We start from the raw sequence: 23,779 nt of genomic DNA, 5'->3' as shown, positions 1-23,779 counted from the left end.
ACGTATTGCATTCTAACACCCTAATCTTAAACAACTACAACTTTAATTCATAACCAGCATAACACGATTAAGCAAAACTTATTGGAGCTCTTTAATGAGCACCACCGGTCCCGTCATTTTCGAGGCCCTAGATGAAAATGAAAAAAAATTCGTTGAAAAATAATAGATAAGAAAAAATTAGAAAATATTAGTATTATTTTTTTATTTTTTTTATAATATATTTACTAGAGATGAGAAGATGAGAATATGTTGAAAAATATTTCCACACCTAATATTATTCAACATTGAAGAGAAAATGAGTGAAAAGGGATTGTCCGAGAAAATATTCCACTTGCTCGATTTTTTTTCCATCATAATAAACATGTGATAATGGTGAAAAATGAGTGAAAATATATTTTTCTCTCATTTTCCATCAATGTAAACGCACCCTCAAAAAATTAAAAAAATGAATGGTGCAACCATCCCAAGTCAAGGAAGCAATCGAGACAAGATACGTTTTTTGTTTTTGTTTTTGAGGAAATGATCACTTCACTGTTACGATCACGATACTCTAATTTTTGACGATGACGACAACAACAACTACAACAACGACAACGACGATGACGCGCCTGTGAAGTGCACCACTTTGTCACCCATGTAGATACCTGAGTATTTTTCTAATTTTATAAAGTAATACTACTAATATATTCTTAACATTAACAGTCAAATATAAATGTTGAAAAAAAAAAGATAAATAAGTAGACGTATAATAATAAGTTGTAGGTGATTTTATGTGTGATGGGTCTACTATGTCTCACTCTTATAAGTTATAACTAGGAGTATTTTCATAAAAATAAAATTTATTAGTATAATAGTATGATTTGTACTTAATTTTTATTTAAAAAAAATTAAAATTTTAAAAAATTATACTATATGATAAAAAAAAATAGTAACTTTGGAGGATTATTCTTGATAGATAAAAATAATAAGACTAGTCCCTGTTTACTTTAACGGATTGCAACTTTGTGATATCCCTATGCCCTTGATTATTATTTCAATCATTTGAGCTAGTTTTGCTTGATTTATCCCATTAGAAGGGTGAGATAAGAGAAATCATAACCTTAAGGATAAAAATACTCAATCATCCATCTTATACATCAAGCAAAGTAAACGCCTCCTAATTAGATGAAATAAAAACCCTAGTTAATATCATAGTAAAGCATACAAAGTTCAAATCAGAGAAAAAATATAGTATAAGAAAATAAAACATAAATGAGATATCAAATATGATATACTGGATCTCAATCCAAATACTAGAGTGAAGAAGTGGGTTTTTTTTTTTGCAAATGGAGAGTTGGAAGTTTGAATCCCGATTCAATGGTTGGACTGAAGCGTCTCCTATATTTTTTCCACCAAAAATATCATATAGTATTAAAATATAGTATGATGTCTCTCATATAGAATTAACAATTCCAAAACAATGTTCCCAAAAAAAAAAAAAAACAAATTCCAAAACAAAAAGAATAGTATGCAATTTACGAATATGTTTTTTTTTTGTTTTGTTAAAATATAGAATGTTATTTTTCTTTGAGAAGAAATGCAACTTTTCTTTGTTTAGTTTGCTTCATTATTTTGTAATGTGATACGCACAGCCCCGTTATTGGCCCTGGCCCAATTACTAATCCAGCCCAAATGAGTGCAACCCATATGAGAAGCCCAATTAATTCATCACTAATCATTTCATTAGGTTTAAGAAATGCATAGTTGATAGCTAAGTAGTAACCATAAAATATTTGTGGTTTCATTTCTCTTTTCTAGTAAATAAAAGAAAAGGAAATAATTAGAATTTGAAAGTAGTAAACTACTAGACTTCTCAGCTAAATTATGTCCCTATTATAGAGTTGTAAAATATTTACTTTAAATTTTCACTAAGAGCATTTACATCGGTCGACTCATTCGAGAGGACTCGAGTCTATTTGTGGATGAGTCGACCGATGCAAGGGAAGGGCGACTCGAGCTCGACTCATATGGATGAGTCAGGCTCATCCGCTATTTTATGAATTCGCGTGTAACGCCACTTTAAAAAAAATAATAAAAACCTAATGGATATGAGTCACTTAATTGGATAAGTCTCCAAATGCAGGGTATTGACTCATAATCGACTCATCTATGAATGAGCCTTCAAGCTGGCTTGAACATGTCTTGGGACTTATGTAATACTCTCTCTGTCCCGGCCAAGACGCTACATTTGCTTTTCGGCACGGGATTTAAGGAGTTGTAGATTAATGTTTTAAGTGTGTAATAATAAAGTAATAAAGTAGGAGAGAGAAAGTAATAAAGTGATAAAGTAAGAAAGAGAAGGTAATAAAGTGATAAAGTAAAAGAGAGAAGATAATGAAGAAATACTTAGTTAGTGTTAATTAAGTGTTTAAAATTTCTTATTTATGCCAAATATAGAAATGTAGCATCTTCGTTGGGACGGCCCAAAAAGGAATATATAGCATCTAGGGCGGGACGGAGGGAGTATCAAATTAGGATTTTGTTTTCCTTGTACCACTCAAGTGGATATAAAAATGTCCATATTTATAACTTGTAATTAAAAATATATGTTCTTTAAAAAAAATTGCATATATGTCCAAATTAAAGTGATTGATCTAAAATTGTCATTGGATATTGATTTCTTTACATTATTTTTTGTGTAAAGTCTTACACTTTTCTTACACAAGTACAATTGTATAAGAAAAGTGTGAGAAATTTATGCAATTATTGACTAACAAAAAGAATTAATATGTTCTATAAGAATGTGTGTGTTAATGAATAAAAAAGCCCATTTTTATAGCTAAAAAAAATTTAAATTAATATGTTCTATTAAAACGTGTGTAATTTGGCAGTAGCGTAATTTGGTAAGATATACCCAGATAAATTGATAATCATAACTATCTCCTCATCTTTAGTTTTCGAAAACAATATTTTCTCAAGTAAAAAAAAAACAAAACAAAAAAAAAAAAACAATATTTTCTTACTTTTTATATATGCAATTTCAATTTTCAACCCCTCCTCGTCTTTTAACTTGGGTGATTCGATATATCTTTACTTGAGCAGCCTAAACTCAATAAAAGCTGAAGATAATTTCCAACCATTTTGATGACACATATGCTATTTTATGCATTAATTATGTGCATCAATTTCATAAGAATAACAGGAGTTCGTATATTATTTAAAACATACAATTTTTGAATGGTTTATTTAGGATACATCATTTAGAGTTCAGCGGCATAATAATTTAACTGTGATTTATGATAAAATACATAATTATATTATTACTAGAGTCAAATTAGGAATAAATTGTAATATAAACACACCTTTTATATTGTGAACAATAAGCTTCCTTAATGGATCATTAAAACTATGTTATATATGTTGAATGATTAAAATGGAGGGAAAAACTCTGTTTTTTATTTTTTTTATTTTTTTATATATATATAGATTATATAGATAACTTTAGAACATGTACACATTAGAGATTTAAATCATTTCAATTTTCTAATTACATTTGCCAACCATAAATAATTGCATGTCAAAATTTGTATAATATGTATATATGTTTGAATTTTTTTAGTAATTAAGAGCTTAAATCATAATTAGTCTTGCCAATTTTTTTTCTCGAGGCGAAAAAAACAATCATATATTACGATAAATCGTTATGAACAACATCTCTAAGTCAACTAGAGAAATCATGAGTCCAACAAACGGACTCCAAACAATCGCTCCTGAATTGAGCAAGCCTATGTGCTGCCATATTGGCTTCCCTATATACATGATAAGCTCCAACAAGGAAATTCTTTCTGGCAACGTTTAAAATCTCTCGCAAGTCACTCGGAAGACATCTTGCATCATCCTAATAAAAATATACTAGTGTTAATCGGGCTATAATTTTTATCGGGTTAAAATTTTTCAGCCCTATCCCTTTTGGATTGGTGTGTTAATATAATCGGGCCAGCCCACGAATTTCGGACTGGATTGACATCCCTAATCGCTACAATGGGCGTCTATATATATAAGAATTGCTCCCGTCTAAAAGAGTGCGTGTGAGAGAGAGAGATGGATATGGGATTGGGATTTCTTCTCTCAAATCTAGTGCTAGTGGAGAGACGCCACTTGTATCGAGGCGATCATATATACACCCGCGCAGGTTTTTGTGCGTACCATGGTACAATTCTGCTTAGCTAATCTTTTTTTTTTTATCATCAACATCTTAATTTTGTGTGTCTTACTATTGATCGATGCATATGTTGTGATGACTGATGAATCAACATCTTAATTTTGTGGGTCTTACTATTGATCGATGCATGGTTATGTTGTGATGACTGATGAGCAAACAAGTGTGATGTACGTGGAATGTGTAGTTTTATTTATTAGTCAATTCAACTTCAAAATTATAAATTACTCAGGTATATACAAGGGTGAAGACCAAGTGGTGCACTTCATCAGTGCTCCACAAAGAAGAAGGGGACGCTGCTCAGCTTGTGACTTGTTAGATTATATTGATCGTAACAGTGGAGTCGTCGTATCGTGTCTCGATTGCTTCCTTAACTCGGGAGAGTTATACCGTTATGAGTACGGCGTTAGCCCGATAGCCCTTTTTTTGTACGGTCCCATTTTCAATACTATTGCAGAATCCGGTCCGGTGGAGGTGGTGATGGAGAGGGCTGAGAAGCTGCTTAGAGATAATGATTTTTTCACTAATAACTGCGAAAATTTTGCAATTTACTGCAAAACTGGGCGCTCTTGGAATAGGGCTCAAGTCTTCGTCGGCCGTGTAGGAAATACAAATTTTCCGACGCCGGCAATCACGTCGAAGTCGCCCACAAACATTCATGCATGCGTCGAGTCTGGATCTCTCACTGGCCTGAAGAAGCTACTCGCTCAAAATCCTTCTTCTCTTAACGAGAGGAGCAATGTTGTAAGATTTCATTTTCTATTAATCTCCATTTTAATTGATACTTTCATTTTCGTAATTATTAATATAGGTTACTGTTCTATGTGTATTGTTGGATCGGCAAATGTGGAGCTTCATTGATCTATTGATTACAGACAGTGAGGATAATTGTGAATCCAACAAGTTATAAATATAAGGGGTGTTGGCCTATAAATACTCGAACTTTTATCATTTTATGGTTTTGCATCTCAACTTTAAAATTTGTTTATAAATACCCGAACTTTGTATTCTTTCTAACATGGCAGCCAGATTGAGAGGGAAGCTTGAAGTTCATAATGAAGCAGATAACGATTTGTGGGTAAAAATTCACTGGGTGCAAAATAAAAAAGAATACAAAGTTCGCAGATTTTAAAGTTGGGGTGTAAAACTAGAAAAATGAGAGAAGTTCGAGTATTTAGAGGCCAATACCCCTAAATATAATGACGGAATTGTACTACATTTTTTAAAGTTTAAAGTACAATTTGATATTTCATTTTCATATATTCTATTTTTATGAAAAAGACTTAATTAATACATTGGGCATGTTCTTAGCTAGAACATTAATTACACCAATATCTTGTGATAATATAGATTAATGAAAACATAGAATTGATGGAGCAAGTATATGAATGGAATTTGTTTGGATGCAGTTGAGACAGACGCCATTACATATTGCTGCTAGTCAGAACAAAGTTGATGTAATGAAATATTTGTTGGAGTGGAGTGGAGCAGTGAAGGTGGAGTTGGAAGCCAACAACGTCGTACGTTCCTCTCATCCTTCTTGTCTTAATTAAATTAAACACATACATACAATAGAGATGATGTGCATTTGCACGCAGTATGGTGAGACCCCTTTGCACGAGGCAATTAAGAATGGATGCAACGGCGCCGTTAGGATGCTTCTTCAGCACGGTGCCAACGTCGAAGCCAGAACCAATGTAGTACATCATTTCTTGCTACCTCAAACTATGCCTAACTAAAATGTATTAATTTGTTGGAATCTTGTCTCAGAAGTCGAAGACTCCGTTGCATCTCGCCGTTGGTTACGCGCTGAGGTCCGGAGACAACTCGGTTGTCAAGATGTTGTCTGAACACAATGTTGATTTCTCAGCACAAGATGATGTATGTTTGTTACGTATCTGTTTTGTTCTCAGGCTGATAGAATGGGTGAAAAAACATACTCCCTCCGTCTCACAAAAATAAGAACATTTGCAAATCTAAGTATATTATAAATGGAAAAGGTAAAACGGCAAAATGTTCATGTTTCTGTGAGATGGAGTATACTTGATTCATCTTTTGAGTGAATGAGGTAGAGTTTTGGTGGGCAGGAAGGCAAGATTCCATTCAATTATATTCCATCAGGAGTCGCCGAGAACGATGAACTGATGCGCCTCTGCCAAAATATGGAAGAGCCAATGAAGCACAACGGTGGGGTGAAGGGGAAGATGGATGAATTTGAGTTGGAGCTATCGAAGATAGTAGGACTACACGAGCTCAAGTTGCAGCTTCGAAGATGGGCCAAGGGCATGCTCTTGGACGAGAAGCGCCGTGCCACGGGCCTAGACCTCGGCCCCAGGAAACCGCCTCACATGGCCTTCCTTGGAAACCCCGGGACAGGTACCATGCCCCGGCCCTTGCTTAAATGTTTTATTAGAACATAAAAACTCCTGTGAAATCAGCTTCACAATTACACTACTTCAACGTACAAATGACACCAATATTACATATATATTCTTGCAGGAAAGACTACAATTGCAAGAATCCTAGGAAAGCTACTCTGTTGCGTTGGTGTTCTGTCTTCTGATAAGGTAACGGAGGTGCAACGAACGGATTTGGTCGGGGAATATATCGGCCAAACTGGTCCAAAGACTAGGAAAAAGGTATTTCTTGTGCCTCACATCCACTTGACAAAGAAGCTGCTGTCAATATAAAAGTTGGATAAAGCATTTAGTTTTATCTTTGTAGATTGAAGAGGCAATGGGTGGGATTTTGTTTGTGGACGAAGCATACCGTCTAACACCTGAAGACGAGATAACAGACTACGGTGTGGAAGCACTGGAAGAGATCATGTCAGTGTTGGAGGATGGCCATCTCCTTGTGATCTTCGCGGGCTACAAGGAGCCCATGAAGTGTGTCTTCTCTTGCAACGAAGGCTTCTGCAGACGGGTAACTCACTTCTTCCAGTTCGATGATTTCAGCTGCAGGGAGCTCGCGGAGATGCTGCTGCTGAAGATGAGCAAGCAGGATAAGAAGAGGAGCCACTTGTACGGGTTTAAGCTCGATTCTTGCTGCAGTCTTGATGCTGTGGAGTCGGTTATAGAGAGGAAGTCGAGCAAGAAGCTTAGGAGTAAGATGAATGGAGGTTTGGTGGATCATTTGCTCAACAATGCCAGAGAGAATCTTGATTCTAGGGTCAGCTTTGAGGCCGATGGCGATGAGCTGTTGACCATCACGTTGAGCGATTTGGAGGCAGGCCTCGAGCAGCTGGTGCGTCGGTCGTCTTACTGAGGAAGAGAAGATTAAGGTTGTTGATGGAGGAAATTGAGAGAAGGTGAAAGTCAGCAGCCATTGGGGAATTGAGTTCATGGATGCTATGGCTCTTGAATATATGTTGAATTATGAATTGAGTTCATGGATGCTATGGCTCTTGAATATATGTTGAATTAGAATGTATGTGCTTGATTTTGAATGCTAGTATATATTCGATTGGGTTAGTATTCAAATAATAATACAAAATCACGATATTCAACTAATCAAATAAGGTTTGTATATATAGCTGTTCCGAGACATTGTTTTAGATCAAATCTTTTAAATTGGGATTGCAGTATCGCATATTTGTTCATAACTATTCAATTTTGTTGAATATTTGACAAGGTTGTGATTTCAAAAGTAGCCAGCTAATTAGAAGTTTGCTGCTTAGGCAAATAAAATTTAAAAGTAGTAAACTACTAGACTTCTCAGCTCAATTATTGTCAACCTTTTTTAAAACCATTTAAACTGATACCCCCTCCGTGATATATATTGTTTTTTATTTTTTCCTTTTCATTCATTTGTTTTGCTTTGTAATAAAAGGTTAAACGCTAATTTCAAGATGCATCAATTATAGTATGCTGGATCTCTAGCGTACAGTTTCCTTATTATACCAAAAAATAAAAAAATAGATTTAGCAACACAACTTTCTTTTAAAATGTCATTTTATACAAATTCAGTGACGGAAAGATGAGCCACCTTGCCAGATTCTTAAAAAATCTTCTCAATTGAATGGAAAAAAGATCGAGCCATGTCTCAGTTGAAGTCTTTAATTGTTCAGTTGGTCTTGCATGCGACCACCGCATACTATGTATTAAAGTGTCCCACATTGGATTGGAGATAGTGGCATGAGCCACTTTATATGGTGAGACAATCATCTCCCTTACAAGGCCTTTTAAGAGATGAATGAGCCCAATATCCATTTCTAATACTATGCAACATGTTACTTGCTAATTGGACGCATATTATGCGATCGGTCGCACCCAATAATTTGCGTTAATTGTTTTGTCATTTTTAATTTGTCATTGCAATTTCTTCGTCTTCTTCTTCTTCTTCTTTTGCCATGCTCATTTTGCAGCTTTTAGAGTTTCTTGAAATCACTCATGCAAGGTAAAAACAAGTTGAATTCCAATTGAATTGAACAAGCGTGAAAATTATTTTTTATTTTCAATCTTTTCCATTCTCTACATAATGTTAAGATTTTTAATGTACATTACTAATACTTAGGGAAAATTGCATGTAAATACACAAACTTTGCTCAAAATTCATCTTTGCCGATGCCAGCGACTTCGTCGGTCACAAATCCGATGCCGGCGACTTTGTCGGTCGCAAACATTCATGTATGCGTCGAGTCTGGAGATCTCACTGCACTCGCTCAAAATCCTTCTTCTCTTAACGAAAGGAGAAATGCTGTAAGATTTCTTCTCTATAAGTATCATATTCAGATTCGTTTTATTTTTACAGATTTCGTTAATGACATGGCATGGCAGCCAGATTGAAAGGGAAGTTAGGAGTTCATAATGAAGCAGATAAGTTTGTTGTCAATTTGAGATATAGAACATGTAATTGTAGATTTGGGATGTTAATCCGGCTGCCTTGTCAGTAACGATTTGGGGTGCAAAACCAGAAAATGAGAATTGTACTACATTTTTTAAACTTTAAAGTGCAATTTGATATTTCATTTTCATGTATTCTATTTTTATGAAAAAGACTTAATTACTATATTGGGCGTGAGCTTAGGTAGAACAATATTAAGTACAACGGTGGGATGAAGGGGAAGATGGATGAATTAGAGTTGGAGCTATCGAAGATAGTAGGACTACACGAGCTGAAGCTGCAGCTTCGAAAATGGGCCAAGGGCATGCTCTTGGACGAGAAGCGCCGTGCCACGGGCGTAGACCTCGGCCCCAGGAAACCGCCTCACATGGCCTTCCTTGGAAACCCCGGGACAGGTACCATGCCCCCGGCCCTTGCTTAAATCAGGTTCACAATGACACTACTTCAACATACAAATGACACTTTATTATAAAGTGTCATTTGTATGTTGAAGTAGTGTCATTATGAAAGCCATGAAATCGGTTTCACAGGAGACCACTTATTATCAGAATTACCAATATTACATATATATATATTCTTGCAGGCAAGACTACAGTTGCAAGAATCCTAGGAAAGCTACTCTGTTGTGTTGGTGTTCTGTCTTCTGATAAGGTAACGGAGGTGCAACGAACGGATTTAGTCGGGGAATATATCGGCGAAACTGGTCCAAAGACTAGGGAAAAGGTATTTCTTGTGTTTCAAAGAATCTGCTGTCAATATAAAAGTTGGATAAAGCATTTAGTTGTATCTTTGTAGATTGAAGAAGCAATGGGTGGGATTTTGTTTGTGGACGAAGCATATCGTCTAGCTTCAGACATAAATTATGACTTCGGCAAGGAAGCACTGGAAGAGATCATGTCAATGTTGGAGGATGGCCATCTACTTGTGATCTTCGCGGGCTACACGAACCCCATGAAGGGCGTCTTCTCTTGCAACGAAGGCTTCTGCAGGCGGGTAACTCACTTCTTCCAGTTCGATGATTTCAGCTGTAGGGAGCTCGCGGAGATGCTGCTGCTGAAGATGAGCAAGCAGGATAAGAAGAGCCGGTTGTGCGGGTTTAAGCTCGATTCCTGCTGCAGTCTTGATGCTGTGGAGTCGGTTATAGAGAGGAAGTCGAGCGAGGTGGATCATATGCTCAACAATGCCAGAGAGAATCTTAATTCTAGGGTCAGCTTTGAGGCCGAAGGCGACGAGCTGTTGACCATCACGTTGAGCGATTTGGAGGCCGGCCTCGAGCAGCTGGTGCGGCGGTTGTGTTGATGAGGAATAGAAGATTAAGGTTGTTGATGGAGGAAGTTGAGAGAAGGTGAAGAATGTTCCTGGTTTACAGCAGGCATTGGTGAATTGAGTTCATGGATGTTATGGCTCTTGAATATATGTGGAATTAGAATGTATGTGTTTGATTTTGAATGCTAGCAATGCCAGAGAGAATCTTGATTCTAGGGTCAGCTTTGAGGCCGAAGGCGACGAGCTGTTGACCATCACGTTGAGCGATTTGGAGGCCGGCCTCGAGCAGCTGGTGCGGCGGTTGTGTTGATGAGGAAGAGAAGATTAAGGTTGTTGATGGAGGAAGTTGAGAGAAGGTGAAGATTGTTCCTGGTTTACAGCAGGCATTGGTGAATTGAGTTCATGGATGTTATGGCTCTTGAATATATGTGGAATTAGAATGTATGTGTTTGATTTTGAATGCTAGTATATATTCGATTGGGTTACAGCAATGCCAGAGAGAATCTTGATTCTAGGGTCAGCTTTGAGGCCGAAGGCGACGAGCTGTTGACCATCACGTTGAGCGATTTGGAGGCCGGCCTCGAGCAGCTGGTGCGGCGGTTGTGTTGATGAGGAAGAGAAGATTAAGGTTGTTGATGGAGGAAGTTGAGAGAAGGTGAAGGTTGTTCCTGGTTTACAGCAGGCATTGGTGAATTGAGTTCATGGATGTTATGGCTCTTGAATATATGTGGAATTAGAATGTATGTGTTTGATTTTGAATGCTAGTATATATTCGATTGGGTACTGGGATGTCAATCGGGCCAACCCATTCGGTTTCGGGTTATTTTCGGTCCGGGCTAGTCGGTTTTTTTATTTTTCGGGCTAAAATTTTTCGACCCTAACCCTAACCCACTCGGTTTCGGGCTAGCCCGTACGGGCCCACAAATTTACGATTTTTTTATATGCATAATTTTTTATATGGATAATCATATTATTGTAATAAAAATATGTCGTGCTTTTTAAATCAAAATATTTCGCCTTATTTTAGATACAAAAATTAGTGTTATTTTAATGCAAATTTACATAATATCTAATTTTAACTTTGTTTCCAATAAAAATTGTATATAGATATAACATAAATTACTATCTTTCTTTGACTTTTATATCATAAATATTTATTATTAATCGTTAGAAAAAATCAAAACATATTATACAAGCATCAAAATGTTATTATCAAATTAAAAAGTAAAGTATTAAAGTTTAGAAATCAATTATTAAGAAAGTGTTCGGTTAATCGGGCCAACCCACTCGGTTTTCGGGCCAACCCTATCGGGCTCGGGCTATTTTCGGTTCGGGCCATTCGGGCTCAATTTTTTTCGGGCTAAAAATTTTCAGCCCTAACCCACCTTTTTTATCGGTCTATTCGGGTCGACCCGTCGGTTTCGGGCTTTTTTGACATCTCTATCAACAATGCCAGAGAGAATCTTGATTCTAGGGTCAGCTTTGAGGCCGAAGGCGACGAGCTGTTGACCATCACGTTGAGCGATTTGGAGGCCGGCCTCGAGCAGCTGGTGCGGCGGTTGTGTTGATGAGGAAGAGAATATTAAGGTTGTTGATGGAGGAAGTTGAGAGAAGGTGAAGGTTGTTCCTGATTTACAGCAGGCATTGGTGAATTGAGTTCATGGATGTTATGGCTCTTGAATATATGTGGAATTAGAATGTATGTGTTTGATTTTGAATGCTAGTATATATTCGATTGGGTTAGTATTCAAATAATAATACAAAATCACGATATTCAACTAATCAAATAAGGTTTGTATATATAGCTGTTCCGAGACATTGTTTTAGATCAAATCTTTTAAATTGGATTGCAGTATCGCATATTTGTATTGTCTTTGTCTGAGAATAGGTTTGTTCATGATGTTTGTTCATAACTATTTAATTTTGTTGAATATTTGACAAGGTTGTGATTTCAAAAGTAGCCAGCTATTTAGACTCAATCTATCGAGTTTAAAATTATTTAAGGCCATTATTTTAGGGCTATTTGCAAAAATAGGCCACTATTTTTCGGACTTGCAAAAATAGGCCAATTATTTTAGTTTTTGGCATTTTTAGGCCACATTTGAGCTCAATTAAGCATTTATAAGCCATTTTTGGGGTCAAAATGTGGCTCAAAATAGCCTGATTGGGTACACATGTGGCCTAAAAATACAAAAAACTAAAATAATTGGCCTATTTTTGCAAGTCCGAAAAATAGTGGCCTATTTTATCAAATAGCCCTAAGATAATGGCCTTAAATAAATTTAAACTCAATCTATCGAGTTTAAAATTATTTAAGGCCATTATTTTAGGGCTATTTGCAAAAAAAAGGCCACTATTTTTCGGACTTGCAGAAATAGGCCAATTATTTTAGTTTTTGGCATTTTTAGGCCACATTTGAGCTCAATTCAGCATTTATAGGCCATTTTTTGGGGTCAAAATGTGGCCCTAAATAGCCTGATTGGGTACACATGTGGGCCTGTGGCCTAAAAATATCAAAAACTAAAATAATTGGCCTATTTTTGCAAGTCCGAAAAATAGTGGCCTATTTTTGCAAATAGCCCTAAGATAATGGTCTTAAATAAATTTAAACTCAAATCTATCTATACCTATTATAAAAGAGCCTTATTTTACAAAATTTGATCTGCCTATTATCTCCCCCCATATATACTTAATTTAAGGTCAATTGTGTAATTTAAGGAGTAGTATATTATACATATAATAAATCTAAAAATATATTATAATTTATAGGGTTAATACCGTAAAAAATCATGAACTTTGGTGCGATTTCAAAACTTTCCATGAACTATTTTTTTTATCCAATTTCCCATGAACTTAAACGCCTGAACAATTTTTCCACGAATTTTTCCTTCGATGAAGCAACAGGTTGACATGACAATTTTTAGGCAATACGAGCTGATATGGCGCTTATGTGGACCAAAAATTGCCACATGGAAAATAATATATAAAAAAAAAACAAAAAAAAACTAATTCTTCTTCTTCCTCACCCTTCTCTCTCTCTCTACGTTCCCTCTCTTCTCTCTTGTCTCTCTCTCGCTCTCCTCCGGCGGACGTCGCCGGTTTTCGGCGCCTCCGGCGTCACGAGGCCGGCGCCTTTTCTTCTCCCTCTTTCTTTCCTCTATTTTCTCCCAAATTCTCAAACTACAAACTACCTAGGGTTTTTAAATTTTCCCATTTCAGATCTGCTCTTCCGGCAAGTCGGTGGAAATTTTCCCATTTCAGATCTGCAAGTCGGTGGAGGATTGGGAGGACGAAAGCTGCAAGTCGGTGGAGGATTGGGATTGGAGGATTGTGACGAAAATTTCAGATCTGCAAGTCGGTGAAGTTGCAGAGAAAATGGGAGTTGCAGATGAGCAGCACATAGTGATGCTGCCGTTCATGGCGCAAGGCCATCTCATCCCATTCTTAGCCTTAGCCAATCAAATCGCCCAACGATTTCCCTTCACAATCACCATCGCCACCACCCCACTCAACGTCCGCTACCTCAGAGCCGCCTCCACATCCAATTCCAACCCCCAAATCCATTTCTCCGACCTCCTCTTCTCCGCCGCCGATCACAGCCTCCCTCCGGACACAGAGAACTCGGAGGCCGTACCCCTCCACCTCCTCGCCACCCTCTTCCGCGCCTCCACCTCCCTCCAACCCCCCTTCCGCGCCCTAATCCGCGATATAACCGCAAGAGACGGCGCCCCGCCGCTCTGCATAATCTCCGACTTCTTCATGGGCTGGGCTAACGAGGTCGCCGAATCCTCCGGCACCGTCAACGTCGCCTTCAACGCCAGCAGCGCCTACGGCTGCGCCGCCTACCTGTCCATGTGGAATTTAAGGTAAAAACGACGTCGTTTTACCCCCAATGAAACGACGTCGTTTTGGTTCTCGTCCGGCGGTGCCATGTCAGCACTCAATTTGGGGATTTTTGAAAATCGTGGAAAGATTGTTCAACCCCTTAAGTTCATGAAAAATTGGATAAAAAAAATAGTTTATGGAAAGTTTTGAAATCGCACCAAAGTTCATGGTTTTTCACGGTATTAACCCTAATTTATATTTTATATTTTAATAGTTATTTAAGTAGTAGTATGTATCCATTAGAACTCTTCATCTACATAAGTTACTATTTTTTATTCTGTAAATTTAATAATTTAGAATTACAATACAAATTATTTATTTATTAGTTTTATTAGAGCACCCGCAACGCGGGTACTCGAGTGGGTACTCGAGGAGAGGGAGCCGGTCGAGGAGCGCGATGCGGGGGGGAGCTCCTCGAGGAGTTCTCGAGTTATCGGGTATGCTTGAAGGGGGGAATGGATGGCGCGTGCAATGCACGCGCCCAATTAAAAAAAGGAAAAAAAAAAAAGGAAAAATTGGAAAATTCGAATTTTATTCGAATTTTTATGTATTTTTTTAGGTGTTTTTAAATTTTTATGTATTTTTTTTATGTTTTAAGTAATTTTAAATTTTATGTTTAATCCAGTATTTAACTATTACAAAAATATGCTATTTAAATTATGCAATAAAATTTAAATGAAAAACATAAAATCAAAACTAATATTATCAAGTAGGCTATCAAGAAACCCCAATGCAGCACTACCTACTCAATAACACACCCACTATCAAGTAGGCTATCAAGGAACCCCATTGCGGATGCTCTTAGAAGTTTAATTTTGTACTAGAATATGTGGAATTAAAAATTAATTATGTAACGATGAGAATTTCATATCAATCTTCTTTTTTTTTCTCCGTCTTTTTTTTATATTCTTCTAGTGATGGCAAAATTAGGTGATTCTTAATTAATTAATTTTTTTTTTAAGTTTAGATGTTTTTTTTTTCAATTTTATGAGTTTTATCATATTACAATTTTCAAAGATTATATGAATAAAAAACTATATTAAAATGATAAATAATACTATAAAATGGAAATAAATATAAATTTAATTTCATATAAAAATGTATTTATTATAAATAACCCTTTTTACGTGCGAATGCACATCATCTGTGCTAGTAAAATTTAAAAGTAGTAAACTACTAGACTTCTCAGCTCAATTATTGTCAAACTTTTTTAAAACCATTTAAACTGATACCCCCTCCGTGATATATATTGTTTTTTATTTTTTCCTTTTCATTCATTTGTTTTGCTTTGTAATAAAAGGTTAAACGGCTAATTTCAATTAATGTAATTTTAATTATTATTTATAATTATAAAGTCAATTAAATTTATCATGTAGATAATTAAAAATAAAACCAAAATATATAATTATTATATTAATTAATAATGCAAATAAAATTATTATATATGATCATACTCAAAGTCAACATGTTACCATCGACTTTAAGCCAATAAGAGATGTGACTCTGACACATGAAGATGCAGTCAACTAATCTTGGAATATCGCAATTAAAAATGACTCACAAGACCAATTCCTGGGTATTTTAATACCATCAATTTGCATTTTTTTTTATTAAACAGATAGGATCTAATTAGGTTGCATTACCAATTTGAATGTTCCCAGGCAGGCAACCTTTTTATAGACAACATATCTTTTGTTGGACTCCTTGTTGCTGCAAAACAAAAACTAATTACTCCCTCCGTCCCATGAAGCAAGATTAAGTTTCATTTTTTGTCTGTCCCACGAAATAAGACCAATTTTTAAAAGTAGCAAAAAATTTACTCTTTATCCATCTTTTTACTTTTTCACCTACCACACCTAACACATAAAATACCAATTTTTTAATTCTTGTGCCGAAAAGAACTTGGTCTTGCTTCATGGGACGGATGTATTATATAAGAGTGGTTGTGGGATATGACATGCAACTTGCATAGAGGAAGACAGAAAAGAAGATCGAAACGTACCTTTTTTTTTTCTATGAAAGTTGGATTAAAAAATATTGGTCGATGGTCACCAATTAGCTAAGTATTTCCATCATTCAATTTGTATAAAAATGACATTTTTTTTAAAAATGCTGAAAATTTGAAAACAATAACCCTTTTAATTATATGCCAATATATAGTGAATTCAAATTTTTATACTATAATTCACAACTCAAAATACACTTAATTGTGAATTTTAGATTTTATTCTATAATTCACAATATGAAATATTATTGATTGTGAATATAATAGCATTAACAATATAAAAGCTTACCTCAAAACAAAAAAAACAATATAAACAGATTTGGACTTAATTTTTTTTTTGCAATATCCTCCAATGTTATTTCTTCTTGACAATCAATGTTCTTTTCTTCATGATTAAATATTGAGAAAAACTTCTTGTAGCTCTCGACTCATCAACAACTCAACGTACGCATCAAAACAACAAAGTGCAACTCAGTTGGTAAGATCCATTGCCCGACTCGACGTCAAGCCGCCATAGGGACAGCAGAGCCATTACGGTTGCAGCCTTGCCCAATTTTGCAGATGGTTTTGCAGCCGAGGACGCCCTCCTAGAACATCTTTCGTTTTTTTTCTGTGAGGAGAGCAATACGTCAAAATCTTGTTGGGAGAGAAGAGATTTATGCAATGATTTTTTATTTAGAATAATGCTAAACAAGCACATTGTGGCCACCCATAATTTACCTAAATAAAAAATAATTTAATTTATTTAACTTATTTTTTAAAATAAAAATAAGATTTAGTTATTTTATCATATTCTCTACATTGTAATTATTTTTTTGTAATTTTTTGGTAACTTTTTTATTTTTATTAAAAAAATGCAATTTTTTTTTAAAAAAAATAAGTACAATGTAGAGAATATAGTAAAATAACTAAATCTTATTTTTATTTTAAAAAATAAATTAAATAAATCAAGATTTTCCTTATTATATTAGTGTGTGCATAGATTTATTGTTTTATTTATACTAAGGCATTTGCAATCCTAAGAAGTCTATCAATAATAGAATCATTAAAAGTCGATGGAATTTTCCATATCACTAGATTCGAATGAAATCTTAAAAGTCCTAATTGAATACCACAAGATTTTTAAGAATTTCTAAGAATCTGAATTGAATACACCCGCAAACAGCTCCACATCAATTTTGGTCCCTCAACCTACACAAGTGAATGACATTACAAGTTTAAGATCCATGGCCTGCCTGGCTCGGCGTCAAGCTGTAGTGACGACGGAGGCTTGACCATAGCCACGCGCCGTCTCATTACGGTCGCAGCCTTGCCCAGTTTTACAGAAGGTTGCAAAATCGTCACAGTTATTTTTCAACACATTAAGGTTGGTGATGGAGGAAGTGGAGAGAAGGTGAAGGTTGTTCCTGGTTTACTACATGCATTGGTGAATTGAGTTCATGATGTTATGGCTCTTGAATATATATATATATATATATATATATATATATATATATATATATATATAGGGTTAGGTTATATTGAGAAGCTCAAATGTGTTGAGAAGTTGAGAAGCAATCTAATAGATGAACATGCCAATTAGTTTTTATGAACACGAGTTTGATCTGGGGTTCGATCCTTGGCGATGACGTATTTTTTAACAAATTAAATAGATTCGTATGGTCGTCAGTTATATTTGGTATGTTCAAAGAATTTATTGATCTAGGGTCTAATTACCATGTTCATCAAAATGTACTAACATGTTCATCTATTACATTGCTTCTCAACTTCTCAACACATTTGAGTTTCTCAATTGAACCACTCCCTATATATAGGTATATATATATATAGGTATATATATAGGGTGCGGTTATAGTGAGAACCACACTTATCGTGAGAACATAAGAACCATTAAAATCAATGCATCTACTATATAAATTAATGCATTCGCTATTAAATTTAATGCATCCGAAAATAATAAATTTTTTGCTCCCTTCAGGATTCGAACCCAGGATCTGCATTCATCCACCAAGATGATGCATCCACCGTAGATCTTGATGATCGAATGGTTTAAAATGGTTCTCTGTTCTAATTTTATTTAGTGGTTCTTATTTGAACCTCTCCCTATATATATATATATATATATATATATATATATATAGGAATTGGTTCAATTGAGATTTATATATATTTTGAGATTTTGAGATAAATGAACATATAAGTACATTTTGATGAACTTGTCAATTAATTTTTATGAACGCGGGTTGGTCTAGGGTTCAATCCCTACAAGTGGCGTGTTTTTTAAATAAATTAAATAGATTCATATGTTCATCAGTTATATTGGTTATGTTCAAAGAATTTATTGATATGTTCATTTATCTCAAAATCTCAAAATATTTAAAATCTCAATATAAGCTAACCCTATATATATATATATATATATATATATATATATATATATATATATATTGAATTAGAATGTATGTGTTTGAAGTAGGATTGTAAATGAATCAAATACTTTTTCTCGATTCGGTATTCAATTCGAAATTTTGGTATTCGTATTTGAAAGTATTCGATTCCATTCGATATTCGTATAAATACCTTATTAAATATTTAAATAATTGTATCACACCAGACCCAATCCAGACCAGTTATATTTCCCTTCAAAAAAGAAAAAAAGAAAAAGAGTCTGTTATATATTTATATATGGACTTGGTCCGCATAATGTAGTAGTTGTTTGATCGAGGCATTTATATATTATTGACAACTTGTAGAGTTGCAGAGTTGTTTTTTATCCTTCAGTGGACTTATTGACGGATTCTTCGTTTTGAGTCAATGTATAGTTTATATTTTAGTATAGTGTTAGCATCATAATTTCCTAAGTCTTAACTCCCTTGAAAATGTGGTTTGGATATTTTCATAGTAAATAAATAAAAATTGAGATTGTTGATGATGTGAGAGGTTTGAGTAGGGGTGATAGTAATTGAATCGGAATTTTGGTTAATCGATAACTGAAATTTGCCGGTTCGATTCAGTTGTCGGTTATTAGGTTTTAAATATATCGGTTATTCGGTTTAACCGGTAATCAATCGGCTAAATCGAATAATCAATTAATTAACCGGTTAAATATTACTCCCTTTGTCCCGGCTTTTAGTATCCATTTAAGAATGATACAGGTTTTAATAATGTGATTGGATATGTTGTGAGTGAAATAAAGATCTCATCTTTTATGTGAGTGTTAAAATAATTAAAGTGGAGCAAGGGTCCCATCTAATTAAATTTTATAATAAGGAAACTCTCTTTTTAATATAGTATAGATTTAACTTTCAATATATTTGTAATTTATGTTGTAATTCTACTTTTTTGAATCTTAAAATTGTAAATAAAATTATAATTAATTTGCAGTATTAAATAATCATAATAAGTATTTCAAAATATTACTTATGATGACACATAGTCCACTTAAATATGTGTGGTAGAAATTGTGTGAACGGGGAGAAACCACAAGAAACTCGGAATTTCTAGAAAAAAGGGGGAATAAAAATTTACGCCCGTTAGATTGTAAAAGAGATTTTTATGATAGTTATCCTTTTTCGCGGGATCTATGACTTTAGATAGGGGTGAGCAAAAAATCCGAAATCGAATAACCAAACCGATCCAAACCGAAATTTTAAAATATGGTTCGGTTTTTTCGGTTTTTCGGTTCGGTTCGGTTCGGTTTTTTTTTCCATAAAATTTCGGTTTTTCGGTTCGGTTCGGTTCGGTTCGGATTTTTTAAAATCGAACAAAACCGAAAAACCGAATTATATTTATAATATATATATAAAAATATATATATATATATAATATTTTAATTATAATTTTATAATATCTAACTTCTAATATTTTTTTAATTTTATAATTTTTTTTTGGAATTTTCGATTTTTTTTTCAAAAATTTCGGTTTTTTCGGTTTTTTTTCGAAAATTTCGGTTTTCTTCGGATTAATTCGGTTTTTCGGTTCGGTTCGGTTTTAATTATAAAAATTTTGGTTAATTCGGTTCGGTTTGTTCGGTTAATTCGGTTCGGTTCGGTTTTTTTTATAAACCGAACTAAAATATGGTTTGGTTTGGTTTTAGCAAAAACCGAATCATATAACCGAATGCTCACCCCTAACTTTAGATGTGGGGACGCACTTGGCGACGGACTAATAATAAAAAAGGTTTTGAGTACAATTAGGTTGTACTTTCACTTGCATTCTTATTTCCAACTTGATTCGAATTCATATCTTGGCTCAAACGGTATAAATAATACTCCCTCCATTCACGAAAGAACTTCTTATCTTTCATTTTTGAGACGTCCAAAAAAAAAACTTCATACCTATTATTGGACTATACCCACCACTTATAATTACTTACTTTTCACTTTTTCACAACTCTCAATAATAATTGTAACACATTTTCATCACTTTCAATGCATTCAACAACTTAAAACTCGTGCCACTCCATTCTAGGAAGTTCTTTCATGGACGGAGAGAGTTCTATTTTGGATGCGAGTCAATTCGGTTGTACCCAAGTTTTTATGAAAAAAAAAACCCTAGAAAATCTTAAAAACACACAAACGCAAACTAAGAGCAGAACTTCATAAAAACATTTTTGGAAAAAACTCAGTGAAAAAACCCTTGAGTTGGAAAAAAGACTAACCGGTTATTACGGTCGTGGAGGCGGATGCCCAGTTTCGCAGTAGATTACAAAATGTTCATCGTTATTAGTAATTTCATCATATTCACCGAATCCATTCTCAAAAAGCTTACTAAAAGCCCTCTCCACCACCGCGGGACTGGATTCATGTGCTGCATTGTTCACATGGCGTCTATAAAATTGCAATGAATTGTAAAAATAGGTGCCCGGTCCCGAGTGAAGGAAACATTTGAGACAAGATACGATGACTCCACTGTTACGAATACTATACGCAGTTGAGCTACGACAAGATGAGCAGGCTTCCCTTTCTCGAGCGCCAGTGAAGTACACCACTCGGTGCACACCGAGGTGTTTACCCGTGTAGATACCTGAGAATTTTGTAGTACTAATTAATTTTATTTTACGCACTAACAATATATTCTTAGCGCGTTTTAGAGCTTAATTAATTAATAATTCAAATTACTCAAAGTTTGTTTGCTCATCAGTCAATTAAAATGAAATATAAATGTCGATAAAAAGGATTAGCAGAATTGTACCATGCCGATTTCTCCAACTGCGTATATGATCGCCTGGTTGCAACTCGCCTCGTTGTCGTAAATAATCATACCATGGTCCTGAGTATCCTTCAGTTTTGCAGAAGAATGCAAATTTTTCACTACTGTTCCTAATCAATGCATCATATTCCCCGAATTCATTATTATAATTTGCAAGCAGAGACTGATCAGCCCTCTCCAGCACCAACTCTACCGGATCGGATTCTGCGATGCCCTCCGTGCTAACGCCGTATTCACGACGGCCCAGCAATCCCGAGTCTATGAAACAATCGAGACAAGATACGATGACTCCCCTGTCACGATCACCATGCTCTAGCATCTCACAAGCTGGGCAGGAACGTTCCTTTCTTCTAGTGAAGTGCACCACTCGGTCATCACCCATGTAGATACCTGAGTATTTTATAGTACTATCATCAGGTTATTAAGAAACCAGAATAAGCATAAATGCATCAACATTAACAGTCGATTAAGATGAAATATAAATGTCGATAAAAAGGATTAGCAGAATTGTACCATGATGTTTCTTAGGAAATATTCCTCCTGCTCTCCACCTGTTTATATGATCGCCTGGTCGCAATTGGTGTCTCTCTATCTCTGTCTTCAGATCCCTCCACAACATTAACAGACGATTAAGATGAAATATAAATGTCGATAAAAAGGATTAGCAGAATTGTACCATGATGATTCTCATGAAATAATCCTTCTGCAATCCAGCTGTATACGTCTGGTCGCCATTGGTGTCTCTCTATCTCTCTCTCTTCAGGTCTCTCCATCTCTCTCTTACGCACTCTTTTAGACAGGAGCTATGTATATATAGACGCCCCGTTGGCCTTACTGTGTATTTACAACATTGTCCAACACTTTGTTGTTACATTGACTCAAAACGTGTACGGTGTACCAAATTTTATGTTTCATTTTGTGCCCCACTTTTAATTTTGTTTACTTTTTTAATTATTTTTCTTTAATTTCAAATGATATAGTTTAATTTTGTGATTACTAACTAGGGAATTTATTCTATCAAAATTAGGGTATATAATTAATTTTTATCATTTAATTTCACTTTTATTAGTCTCGAAGGAGACACCAAGCAGTGCGAACTCCTGTATGCGAACAGTGAGGTCCAAGGTTCAAACCCCACTGCTCCCCTCCCCCTCCAAAAAAATAGGTTGATAAATTCAAAGTCATGATATATACTTTTTAAAATTAAAAATTAAATATAATTCATAGTATTATAATAAATTTTATTCTTATGAAAAATATTTTTAAAATAATAAATATAAGAATGAAACATAGTGACACATATGAATTATACTTAATTTTTAATTTTATAAAAAATATTTTTATAATAATAAATATAAGAATAAAATATAGTGACACATATAAAATTATGGTACACTGGATCTCATTCCAAAACGAAGAATCCGTCAATAAGTCCACTGAAGGACAAAAAAACAACTCTGCAACTCTACAAGTTGTCAATAATAAATGCCTCTTTCAAACAAGTCTACATTATGCGGACCAAGTCCAATATAGCAGACTCTTTTTTCTTTTTCTTTTTTTATTTGAAGGGAAATATAACAGACTTATTTGTAACTCTCGTTTTTCCCTTCTTATTTTTCTTATTACAATTTCATCATCTTCTTCTTCTTTTATCATACTCATTTTGCAGCTTAAGTATCATTTTATTACAATTTTCACATTGTGAAGTTCAATAAAATATCAATGTGAGGAGGGGGATTGGCTAATGCAGAAATGGATGGTTTTCAGTAGCCCTTCCCTAATCTTTTGTTATATATAATATTTTATTTTATGAAGAAAATTATAAAAAATATCATATTACAAAAGAATGTTTATAAACATTCTTTAAACAATACTTCAGCCATATGTTAGCACCTACGAGGTGCTCGACGAAAATCCTAAATTAATGTGGCTAAATGTAATCTCCTATTTCATTAATTATTAATGGACGAACGATATGTTACAACTATTTTCTATTGAGAGAGGAATTCCAATTGAATTGAACTAGCATGAAAATTATTTTAATCTTAGCTCAAGCACACCTCCGATCCCCAACTACCATTCTTCACAATTATTTCCAAATCTTATGCAAGATCTTTTTTTGTCAAACTTGTATTATTTTCTATTCAAAGAGAAAATTCCAATTTGGCAACCTAAAGATGAGTCAGCGCTGACTCAGCTTGCTGGAATCATGTTTCCAATCTAAGAAGTGGAAGTGAAACGATGGCCTACCGACAAGCAAACTTTGGCTTCAAGAAAACACGAGCTTCCATGATTTTCAGCCACGTTTCCATGTATATTGGATTGTTGAATTGAATTGATTTCCGACCACATTTTGAAAGTAGTTAGTT

The 23,779-nt window shown here is 34.7% G+C and overlaps 3 protein-coding genes across 5 annotated transcripts; 2 read left to right on the top strand and 1 right to left on the bottom strand.

Annotated features, from left to right (window-relative positions):
• The first annotated feature begins 4,073 nt into the window (after positions 1–4,073).
• Positions 4,074–7,805, top strand: LOC131005882 (uncharacterized). Of its 2 annotated transcripts, XM_057932993.1 has the most exons (9): positions 4,076–4,189; positions 4,431–4,942; positions 5,608–5,718; positions 5,797–5,895; positions 5,969–6,079; positions 6,286–6,574; positions 6,698–6,837; positions 6,923–7,123; positions 7,252–7,391. In XM_057932993.1, exons 1-9 carry the CDS (start codon positions 4,081–4,083, stop codon positions 7,255–7,257), a joined length of 1,578 nt encoding a protein of 525 aa, XP_057788976.1. In that variant the 5' UTR covers positions 4,076–4,080; the 3' UTR covers positions 7,258–7,391. The 2 variants fall into 2 exon arrangements, with proteins under 2 accessions (XP_057788975.1, XP_057788976.1); XM_057932992.1 differs by having other exon boundaries at positions 4,074–4,189; positions 6,923–7,805.
• Positions 7,806–8,938: 1,133 nt separating this feature from the next.
• LOC131005970 (uncharacterized) lies at positions 8,939–10,379 on the top strand. Its single transcript, XM_057933105.1, has 3 exons — positions 8,939–9,438; positions 9,627–9,766; positions 9,839–10,379. Exons 1-3 carry the CDS (start codon positions 9,255–9,257, stop codon positions 10,340–10,342), a joined length of 828 nt encoding a protein of 275 aa, XP_057789088.1. The 5' UTR covers positions 8,939–9,254; the 3' UTR covers positions 10,343–10,379.
• Positions 10,380–20,859: 10,480 nt separating this feature from the next.
• On the bottom strand, positions 20,860–22,204 carry LOC131005965 (uncharacterized). 2 transcript variants are annotated; one of them, XM_057933096.1, is made up of 3 exons: positions 21,924–22,204; positions 21,393–21,800; positions 20,860–21,224 (listed from the first exon to the last, which is right to left on the bottom strand). In XM_057933096.1, the coding sequence occupies exons 1-3, from the start codon at positions 22,027–22,029 to the stop codon at positions 20,866–20,868; spliced, it is 873 nt and encodes a 290-aa protein (XP_057789079.1). In that variant the 5' UTR covers positions 22,030–22,204; the 3' UTR covers positions 20,860–20,865. The 2 variants fall into 2 exon arrangements, with proteins under 2 accessions (XP_057789079.1, XP_057789080.1); XM_057933097.1 differs by having other exon boundaries at positions 22,087–22,188.
• Positions 22,205–23,779: the final 1,575 nt, after the last annotated feature.

This window comes from Salvia miltiorrhiza, chromosome 1 (assembly GCF_028751815.1).
Source record: "Salvia miltiorrhiza cultivar Shanhuang (shh) chromosome 1, IMPLAD_Smil_shh, whole genome shotgun sequence".
In the NCBI taxonomy this organism is placed as follows: Eukaryota; Viridiplantae; Streptophyta; class Magnoliopsida; order Lamiales; family Lamiaceae; genus Salvia; species Salvia miltiorrhiza.
Note: the sequence above shows the minus strand (reverse complement) of the source record. Positions and strands in the feature narration are given on the sequence as shown.

Coding starts and splice junctions, on each gene's coding strand:
- LOC131005882 (XM_057932992.1), top strand. CDS start 4,081: ATGGATATGGGATTGGGATTTCTTCTCTCAAATCTAGTGCTAGTGGAG. Junction 4,190..4,430: donor AGGTTTTTGTGCGTACCATG/GTACAATTCTGC, acceptor TAAATTACTCAG/GTATATACAAGGGTGAAGAC. Junction 4,943..5,607: donor TTAACGAGAGGAGCAATGTT/GTAAGATTTCAT, acceptor GTTTGGATGCAG/TTGAGACAGACGCCATTACA.
- LOC131005965 (XM_057933096.1), bottom strand. CDS start 22,029: ATGTTGTGGAGGGATCTGAAGACAGAGATAGAGAGACACCAATTGCGA. Junction 21,801..21,923: donor ATTTCCTAAGAAACATCATG/GTACAATTCTGC, acceptor TAAAATACTCAG/GTATCTACATGGGTGATGAC. Junction 21,225..21,392: donor CAGTTGGAGAAATCGGCATG/GTACAATTCTGC, acceptor CAAAATTCTCAG/GTATCTACACGGGTAAACAC.
- LOC131005970 (XM_057933105.1), top strand. CDS start 9,255: ATGAAGGGGAAGATGGATGAATTAGAGTTGGAGCTATCGAAGATAGTA. Junction 9,439..9,626: donor CCTTGGAAACCCCGGGACAG/GTACCATGCCCC, acceptor ATATTCTTGCAG/GCAAGACTACAGTTGCAAGA. Junction 9,767..9,838: donor GTCCAAAGACTAGGGAAAAG/GTATTTCTTGTG, acceptor GTATCTTTGTAG/ATTGAAGAAGCAATGGGTGG.